This window comes from Thalassophryne amazonica, chromosome 5 (assembly GCF_902500255.1).
Source record: "Thalassophryne amazonica chromosome 5, fThaAma1.1, whole genome shotgun sequence".
In the NCBI taxonomy this organism is placed as follows: Eukaryota; Metazoa; Chordata; class Actinopteri; order Batrachoidiformes; family Batrachoididae; genus Thalassophryne; species Thalassophryne amazonica.
The window spans coordinates 28,254,146-28,264,221 of record NC_047107.1 but is presented as its reverse complement, the minus strand read 5'-3'; the positions used below and the strand labels follow the sequence as shown (position 1 = coordinate 28,264,221).

The following is a 10,076-nucleotide window of genomic DNA, read 5'->3' as shown; positions in this document are numbered from 1 at the left end:
GATGTCAGAGAACTGCTCATCTGCCCTAAGTCTGAGAGCAAGTACTCGTAGGTGACTTGGCCTTGCTCCTGCTCCATTAAAGTAGTAATTTTGCCTGGTTTTATGTATTAAAAATTCTGCTTGGAGTTTGAGAATATCATTAATTTCTTTTTTAATCAAATCATGTTGGATAACAACGTCATTATCATAACTTTGCTGCAATAAATTATCAAAAACTTTAAGTTTACTTTGTAAAATATGCAATCTAGCTGTTCTAGATCTTTTAAGCTGACAGGCGTAACGAATTGAATTATTGCGGATAAAACCTTTAATGGAATCCCACAAGATTCTGGGATCAGCAACAGAGACCTTATTTATAGCAACAAATTCACTCAATTCAACTATAAACTGTTGTTTAAAACTATCACTTTGCAGTAGAGTATTATTAAAGCGCCAGCGTGGAGCACGTGGAGGGCATGTTAAAATGGCACTAGCAATTAAAGCTTTGTGGTCGGATAAAGCAATCGGACTATGAAAAACTGCGGAAATATTTTCAAAGCAGCACGAAGAAGTAAATAATCATCCATCCATCCATTTTCCTCCGCTTTATCCGGAGTCGGCAGCAGCTCAAGCAAAGCCGCCCAGACCTCCCCATACAAAATAAATAATAAATAAATAAATAATCAATTCTAGAAAATGATTTATGTCTAGCCGACCTATGAGTATAATCCCTAGTGCTAGGATTCATCAAGCGCCATAGATCTACCAACCCAGTATCAGTATACCATTGCTTGAGTGCCTCTGATGCATGTTTCTGATTTAGATTTTGAGAAAGACCTGATCGATCAAGAAAAGGACCAGCCACCGCGTTAAAATCTCCAGCTACCACAAATTTGAAATTTGGTAATTAAAGCATTATTTCGGTTAAACATTCATAAAATACTTTATCATGATTGTTAGGTGCGTATACAGAAATAAAAGCCAAATTTGTCCTTTCAATATGCAATTTTGCAATGGCGATTCTTCCTTTATTATCAGACCAACAATCTAAAAGTCTAAACTGTAGGTTTCGACGGCAGATGACAGCCACACCTTTGGATTTATTGGAGGCGGAGGAAAATGCTATAACCTTATAAAATTTATTTGCTAATTGATTGATGTCAGATTTCAATAAGTGGGTCTCTTGGAGCATAGCGATCTGGATGCTGTTACTATGAAAATAATTTAAAATGGCCACTCTTTTTACTGGGTTATTTAGACCCAGAGAGTTAGTATTTTCAAATTAGTGGTATTTGACATTTAATTGAAAAAAAAACACCTGAGTACAGATTATACATCATACAAGCACTTCCCTGGACCTGAACAAGGAACTCAACCTGAACAAGAAAAACTAGAACATTACTAAAATACAAACTGAAGATGAGGAGAAGATAAGGCTCAACCATATCAAACACTCCTATGGAATATGAGAAAAAAAAAGGCTGCGCAGAAAAGAAAATAAATAAATAAAAGGAGAAAGGTTCTCAAATCTAAAGTGCCCCTCCCTGTCTGTCATGAGCATAGGCATAAAAATTGTCCTTCAAAAAATAGGTAATTATGAAAAATTAAATGAAAAAGGACAAATGTTCCAGAAATAAATAACATTCCTGCTTAACATGACAAATTTAAACATAGAATATTAACATCTTGTTAACATCATGTTACGAGAGTCAGTTAACACTCAACACTGCACTTTTGTTCATTGAGTGATAACTCTACTTGTCCTCGTGGGACACAGCGCTCCCAAGGAAAGCTCTGGCCCGTTTGGGCTCTAAAAGATTTCTTTATCCCGTTTATTTCAAAAGACAAGACTGCAGGGAAAGCCATGCGAAATCTAATATTCCGCTTTATGAGATCCGTGCAGACGTCGTTGAAGCCTCTCCTGGCGAGTCGGACCGCTGGTGGGATGTCAGGCACTATGCGGAGAGGTCGGTCCTCATGCTGCAAATTCCCTACGCGTTTAGCTGCAGACAATACCGTGGTAACATCCCTGGGGCGATGAAACTTGATAATGACGGGGCGAGGGCGGCCGTCAGCAGCAGGTGGACCTGATGTGTGGTGAGCACGGTCAGTGGAGATGTCAGAGACGGGTAGCTGCAGCAGTGTGGGGATAAACTTTCCAAAAAATAAAATGGGGTTAGACCCTTCCGCAGACTCTGTCAAGTTCAAAATGCGAATATTATCTCTTCTTGAACGAGCCTGGAGATCCAAAACTTGCGAAGGTAGCTCTGAATTGGACTTGATCAGCTCATTCACTCTGGCTTTCAGCGGTGCCATGTCATCCTCTAGTACGGAGATGCGGTTCTCTACCTCGGCTTGACGTACCCCGATAGTCACATGAAGCTGCTACTTCGTCAATGCGTTTAATAACGTCGTTGATTTTACCATCAAGAGATAACTCCAGCCTAGCAATGGACCGATCTATGGCTGTCTGAGAGCGTTTTGCTTCTGCCAAAATCGTTTCAGAGATGTGTTGCAGCAATGTCCCGCTAACAGGCTCGGTAGTGTTAGCAGCGGGGCTAGCATTTCCCAGTTCCTCCGGAAAGTCTTCCGTAAAGTCATGGGGTGGATCAGCCCGTGGTTGGTTTTGGGTCTTCGGCATTGTATAAGCTTTCTAGGTTGATTTTTTAGCAAAAAACGATGTGATAAAAACGGACACGGCTATATTTTCAGGATACAGACAGGTAGTAGACAAGAACACTACTTATCACTTCGCCACCATCTTGAGAACCCCCCCACAAAAATCAAACCTGGATTAATCTTTGTAGTCACATAGCACTACTATTATTCTGAACACTACTGTATACCAGCAAAAGGTCAAAGAGGCTACATGGGGACTTTTAGTACGTATGTTGTTTAGGATGGTGATTGCATCCAGCAATTGTCAGCATTCTACTAATTTTTTCTGACCTTGGCCAAAAAAATGACCAAATGTTAGTGGACTATTTGTAGCACCTCTCAAGCTCTATCATGTTGGATGCGGAGCGTCGGTGCACAGCCATTTTCAGATCTCTCCAGAGATGTTCAATCGAAACTGGATTCAGGTCTGGACTCTGGCTGGGCCACTCAAAGACATTCAGAGTTGCTCTGAAGCCACACCTTTGATATCATGGCTGTGCTTAGGGTCATTGTCCTGCTGAAAGATGAACCGTCACCCAGTCTGAGGTCAAGAGTGCTCTGGAACAGGTTTTCATCCAGGACATCTCTGTACATTGCTGCATTCATGTTCCCCTCAATCCTGACTACTCTCCCAGTTCCTGCCACTGAAAAACATCCCCACAGCAGGATGCTGCCACCACCATGCTTCACTGTAGGGATGGTGCCTGTTTTTTCCAAACATGACACCTGGCATTCACACCAGAGTTCAATCTTTGCCTCATCAGACAAGAGTTTTGTTTCTCATGGTCTGAAAAGCCCTTCTCTCCAGATTGCTCAGTTTGGACGGGCGGCCAGCTCTAGGAAAAGTCCTGGTGGATCCAAACTTCTTACATTTACAGATAATGGAGGCCACTGTGTGAATGGAATGTCAACCAGCACCAACAGCTAACCTTACCATGAGACATCATGACAACATCCAACCGGACTTTTGTGCTGTGGTCCACCTCTGCCAGGAGTTACTGTGGTGGAGCTCAAAGACCCATGGCAGGAAGATATGGCAACAGCCTTCGAGAGGGACAAGGGGATGTACAGCAGTTGTATGTAGGGCATCTACCTACCCGGTAGCAGTCTGCTGCAGAAACGTCATTGGAAAACCTAACCAATTCTGGAAGGTCCACAGAATCCCTGGCTTGAGGTAGAAGACACTCATGTGGCCGAGGATGTGGTCTTTTCTACTTTGGCTCTCAAGGAAAGATGCAAAGTAGGACAACCCCCCCCCCCCCCCCCCACACACACACACAAGGAGAATATGCTCTCAAGAAACAGTATGCTGGACACTGAAATGGAAAATAACCAAAGAACAAAAGCTACATTTTCTTGGGTATTTTAAATTTAGTTTTATTAACAATGCATCCTTTTGATAGGATTGTATGTCTTCTTTTAGGTCGCTGATGGCCCAAAACATACTGTACACATTATACAAGGGAAAACCACAATATTCAGGTGGAAAGAGAGAGAGAGAGAGAGAATTAAATTATAATACAGTCTTGAGGAAAAATATAAATAACTTTTCTTCTCTGGTTGAGCTCACTCTATGGTACAGACATATAATAAATAGATCAGATCTGACATCACTCAGCTGATCTATGAATCATCTCTATGTGTCCATTTGTGTAGCAGCATTATAGCAAAAACAACCCGATGGAAATGGATATCCCCATTTCCCTGGAAACGTCTTACAAATCCTTTAGAGTTATCACACCCCCCATCTCAGCCTTCAACAGTGATATTGCATTGTGAAAACAAACTCAGGGAGAATTAGATTCCTACGACGTAATGGCAACATGAAATGGCAACCTATTTTTTTTTTTTTTTCAGTCTTATAAGCCGGAAACACATTAAGGTGACATTACAAGTTTGCCATGCGTTTTGCACATGCAGTGGAAGTGGAGCACAGGAAAAGAAGGCAGAGTGGGCTTGCGGCTGAGTTTATGCAACATGCATTTCAGAATGGTGTTTGGTACCACGTGAGTCATTCTACACAAGAGACCCAATAAAATGTACAAAAGAGCACTAATGCAAAGATCAACTCACCGCCTGAGAACTCCTGAAACTGCTAGCATACTAGTAATGTAATGGCTGAAGAAAAGTACTGAAGGTCTGATGCAAGTCAAGGATGGCATAAAATTACATGCTGTTCTCCTCAGGTCCTGTACTGGGGTGGAATATATGTATAGTGCTTAAGAAAATACAACACTAGTGATGTCTGATTGTCTGAGAGGAATAGAAAAGTAATTGGCTGTCTGAACTGTCAAGAGGCAACAGGTTGTAGGATGTGTTGAGGCAAGAAAAGCAAAGCAACATGCCTGGTCACAGGTCGGGGTGTGAACCAGAGAAGACCCAGGTAGTTTAAAAAAAAAACAAAAAACTGCAGGACCCTCTGTAGTGTAGTGTTTCACAAGGGGGGGGGGGGGGGGGGGGGGGTGATGATGCAGGGTCTGAGGAATCACCGGGCTGACACGACTACATGCCTTAATTCAATACAGAAAACGCCACCACTGGAAAGAAATAAGATTTTGGAATTTCTTAAAACAGTCTTTGTCTTAATGATCCAACTTGTCCTTGACCATGATGTTTTACAGCATGTCTCTTAGACTGCCGAACCATCCAAAAAGAGTTTTCTTTGTTTTCTTAATTTGAAACCACTTAATCTTATTCCTGTCACACAATAACGTTTGATACACCCAGCAGGCGTGTTGGCTTAAACTTTCTTTTACAGACACCGTGACGTCTTTTTATTGCAGCTCCAATTTGTTAAATGAATGATAAGCGGCGTCCACGTCCTTATCCTTGGCCACGGTGCTCAGCTTTGAGCACCATAAACATGGCAAACATCTCCCCGACCCTACAGACAGCTTTTGGTCCTGCATTCTTTCTGTGTATGCAGGGTGGCAGGAGAGGGGCAGTGCTGGGAATCCAGGAGGATCAGGATTCTGCAGGAGGGTTCACATCCTCTTCAGCAGGTTTTGGTAACTTTGTCAGCATTGCTTCCGCTTCCTCAAACATCTGCAGAAGAGCACAGAGGATGGAATACATAAGGGCATTTTGTTGCAGGCAGCTTCAGTATAAAGTGGGGGGTGTGTGTGTAAGATATCTTACTGGCATGAATTGCACATCCTGGAAGAGTTCCTGGATGAATCGTCTTGATGTCAGACGAAACATACAGTGGGCTAGGAGGTGGGAAACCTCAGAGTACAGGCAGATGTCATCAAATGCATAAGGAAATTTTTCCTTTATTCTGCAGAAAAGAGATGGAAAAGAATGGTTAAATGTTCTGCCTCAAGCGTAATGGGCACAAAATGATGGCTGTGCCAAAGAAGACAGTGAGCTTTACGTTAGCAGTCCTGTTTCGTGGCCTTTAGTTCCTACAGAGGAGCTGAGGTTGATGATCAGGCGGAGCACCTCCTTCCTCAGCAACACCCGGGAGGCTGGGCCATCCTCTGATATTGCCTTTCCACCTAAACAACACATACCAAAAAATATCAGAACATTCACTGAGGTAAAAAAAAAAAACTGTGTGTGTGTGCGTGTGTATATACACACACACACGCACGCACGCACGCACGCACGCACGCACGCACACACACACACACGTTTCACCATCTCGTTGTGGAAAAACAAAGTCATGAGAAAGCTCTGGTTATTTCTGATCTTACCAATGACGATGTCAGTGGGAGTGGGAGTGCTAGAGACTGAGCCCTGTGACACGGCAGCGTCGCTGCAGCCTGAAACCCCGGAGTACTTGGACTGAGGCATCACCTCCAGACGATGGCCACTCTGACCTCCCCATGAAGGGAAAGGAACATAGTCTGGCAGAGGAAAAAGACATTATAATCTGCACTGACACCAAGATTACATTTGTTCCCACTATTGTGGTGTCGAAAAAAGAAAAGATAGCCCTCTCTCTGTCTGTCTCTCTCCTTTTCAATTTCACTGGCGCTTTATTGACATGGAAAACATGCTTTGACAATGTAAAACATTGTCAAAGCAAGTGTTACAGTAAAAATTAAAGATTAAGTCCTCTCTCCCTCTGCCTCTCTCTCAATTCAATTTCAAGTGAAACATACATTTACATTGTCAATGCAAGTGTTGGAGTAAAAAGAAAAAGTCCCCTCTCTCGCTCGCTCTCTTTCTCTCACTGTCTGTCTCCGTCTCTCCTTCGCTTGCTCTCTCTGTCTCTCCTTCACTCGTTTTCCTGCTGAGCAAACACAAAGCCTTTCAACTGTAAAATAAAAAATAAATTTCGAAATGTATCATCAGTGGCATTCGCGAGTAACTCTGGATTAGGATTTTAATGGAGATTTTTCTTGTTCAGTGGAGAGACAGAAAGTGAATCTCTGTTCGGCTGTCCTCCTCAGCTGTGCTCTGAGCTGCTGTTTCACAGCCTCAGGACGTTGAAGCGGCTGATTTTTCAGTAAGAATTCAGTTCACTTTTCGGAAAATCCGTACTCGGCGGCACAGACCATTTGAACCCGAGAGCTGTGCGGAAATTTGCCATTACCCGTGGCTTAAAACTCTCGGCTGCAGTGCGCAGAAGAAACAGCTCAGCTTCAGCTCAGAAACCTCCCCCTCCCTCTCTTCTCCTCCCACTCAGCAGTAAAAAGAGCAGAGAGCAGGCAGCATGAGAGAGTTTTCATAGACATGGCTTCTCTTCAGTATCGGGAAATTCCAATCCGCGGATTACGTCAGGATCGGATCGGCCCCAACACTAAAGAAAGTCAGGAATCTTGGTGTGAATTTCTTTTTTTTTTTTTAATTAAAATATTTTATTGGTGTCATGTAGTTACAGGATGACAATGTAACAGTGGAATCTTCAGCACAGTTCACTCATGTGTAACTGTGCAGACTTTTTTCTTTTTCTCAACACAAGAACAAATACAAACGATCAATACGAACACAGGGAAGATAATAAAAAAGTAGTAATAACAAAACGAACACATCTAAGCTTTCAGGAATTTTGAGCAATAATTTTCACATACACATCGCCAAAACAATCATTTCTGCGTATTCAGATAGAATGCTATTGCAAAAGTGAGGGCTATATGTTTTTGTAGTAGGACATGAAAAGCTGCCATTGTTGAAAGAATTTTTGGGAAGAACCATGAAGGGTGAATTTTATTTTTTCCAATTTAAGATAAGACATGAGGTCTTTCAACCAGGATGTGTGAGATGGCGGTGCACTACTCTTCCAAAGAAGGAGAATTTGGCGCTGTGCAATTAATGATGAGAAAGAAATAATTTTTTTTTGTTGTTTTTTTGGTTAACTTAAGGTTTGAATCTGGAACACCGAAAATGGCAATCAGGGGGGATGGGTCGATTTTTATACCTAAAATCAATGAGAGGTGGTCAAAAAGGATCTCCAGTATTCTTTCATTTTAGGGCAGGACCAAAATGTATGACCTAGGTTAGCAGGGGACTGGGAGCACCTTTTGCAGGTATCAGAGAGTCCTGGATAAAGCTTGGATAGCTTTTGTTTACTATAGTGTATTCTGTAAAGCGTCTTAACTGAATCAGACTGAGTCTGGCACAAGAGGAGGAAGAGTTAACTCTATGTAAAGCATCATCCCAACAGTCATCTGACAGTGAAATGTGTAACTCCCTTTCCCAGCTCTCTCTAATATTGTTTAAGGCTGTAGAAGATAATGATATTAAGAATTTGTATATTTAGGACAGGTGCCCCATCGAAAGCTTGCTAATAGTGTGAAAGTGATCAATACCCGAGATAGGTGGCTTTGAGGGAAAGGTTGTTGTGTTTGACCTGGCAAAATTTCGCACCTGGAGATATCTGAAAATGTCAGAATGATTAAGGTTACACATGGAGCGTAAATTAGTGCCGAAAATCCACTATGGTGATAGAGCACGTTATCTGCCTGATCTCAGTGCTGTGTCTGATACCGTGGATCATCATATTCTTTTCGACAGGCTCGAGAATCATTTCGGGATTACTAGGAATGCCCTTCCGTGGTTGACGTCATATCTGACCAGTCGTTCTCACTGTGTCTGTATGATAATACTACCTCTAACCTTAGTGACATGAAATTTGGGGTCTTACAGGGGTTTGTCTTAGGCCCCCTGCTTTTATCCCTTTATATAGCACTCCTTGGGCACATACTGCAGCGTTTTGGGATTACCTTTCACTGCTATGCTGATGATACTCAGTTATACATGCCGATAACTGTTGGTGATCTCATTCACATAATCCTTAGAAGACTGCTTTGCATCAGTGAGAAGCTGGATGTCTAGCAACTTCCTACATTTAAACTCAGATAAGACTGAGATGATGGTTCTTGGTCCAGTGAGACATCGGCATCAATTTGACCAGTTAATGCTTATGTCGCGTTCACACCAGATGACACGCAATGCCACAAATTCGCGTCTGCCACCTGACGATGGACCTGCCACCATCGCCCGGTGTGTCGCTCTGCTTTCGCTGTGAAAATTCGCCCCAATGCGTCATCAAATAGGAGGAGCTTCCATTCCGCTCGCCGTCAAGTCAACATGCCGGACCTTGATCACACAGAGCGAGTTGCTGTGCTCAACTTGTTGTGGAAAGCTGACAAAAGTCACCAGCGGCGCTGTCCCTGGGTTCACAACATCCTCATGAAATGTTCCCAATTTGGGAAGTTTCATTATTTGCTGCAGGAGCTGCGTCTGGATGACGGCTGCTTTCAGCGGTACTTCCGTCTCTCCAGGACCCAGTTTGAGGACCTCCTGACCCGTTCACGCGCGCACATGTGAACCATAAAGAACAAACAAACAAACAAACAAACAAAAAAAACTGGCTGCCGCTGCTGCTGCTCACTCTGTCCTTAAACTCTGTCATGATTGTGTTATAAACCAGTCACCATTTGTTTTATTATACATCTGTGTCGTTAATAAAATTATCTTCACAGACGATTCGTTCACACGCAGACATGAAAAAAAAAACTGGCTGCTGCCATTGCTGCAGTGCTGCTGCTCGCTCTCCTCTCAAACTCTGTCATAATTGTGTTATAAACCAGTCACCATTTGTTTTATTATACATCTGTGTAGTTAATAACTAAAATAATCTTGACGGACGATTCGTTTGTGCGCGCACGTGAAAAAAAAAAAAAAAACGGCTGCTGCTGCTGCTCGCTCTCCCCTCAAACTCTGTCATAATTGTGAAATAAAGGGCAAAAGGGACATAAGTCCCGCTCACAGGCTGGCTGCCAGAGACAGGACATGTCCACATCAAGTATAAACTCCAGACATCTCCACGTCACTACATATCCAGTCCCTGATTGGTCACCGCGACGCAACAAGATGAAAAAGTTCAGATTTTTCAACTTGGGGAGGAGGGCAACGCGACGCGATTTCGTGCCACAAAGGCACCAATCGCTCAAAATTGCTTCATTTGCATTCGCTTCATTCGCACCCAT

At 42.8% G+C, this 10,076-nt stretch overlaps 1 protein-coding gene across 3 annotated transcripts in view; it reads right to left on the bottom strand.

Annotated features, from left to right (window-relative positions):
- Nucleotides 1–3,998: 3,998 nt before the first annotated feature.
- The window catches only part of LOC117510233 (rapamycin-insensitive companion of mTOR-like), a 179,871-nt gene continuing 173,793 nt past the window's right edge, over nucleotides 3,999–10,076 (bottom strand). For all 3 annotated transcript variants that reach the window (XM_034169867.1, XM_034169865.1, XM_034169866.1), the window contains 4 exons: nucleotides 6,333–6,485; nucleotides 6,011–6,134; nucleotides 5,776–5,914; nucleotides 3,999–5,682 (listed from right to left, as the gene is read on the bottom strand). In XM_034169867.1, coding sequence (XP_034025758.1) covers nucleotides 5,602–5,682; nucleotides 5,776–5,914; nucleotides 6,011–6,134; nucleotides 6,333–6,485 — 497 coding nt within the window. In that variant the 3' untranslated portion in view covers nucleotides 3,999–5,601. The remainder of the gene's footprint in view (nucleotides 5,683–5,775; nucleotides 5,915–6,010; nucleotides 6,135–6,332; nucleotides 6,486–10,076) is intronic.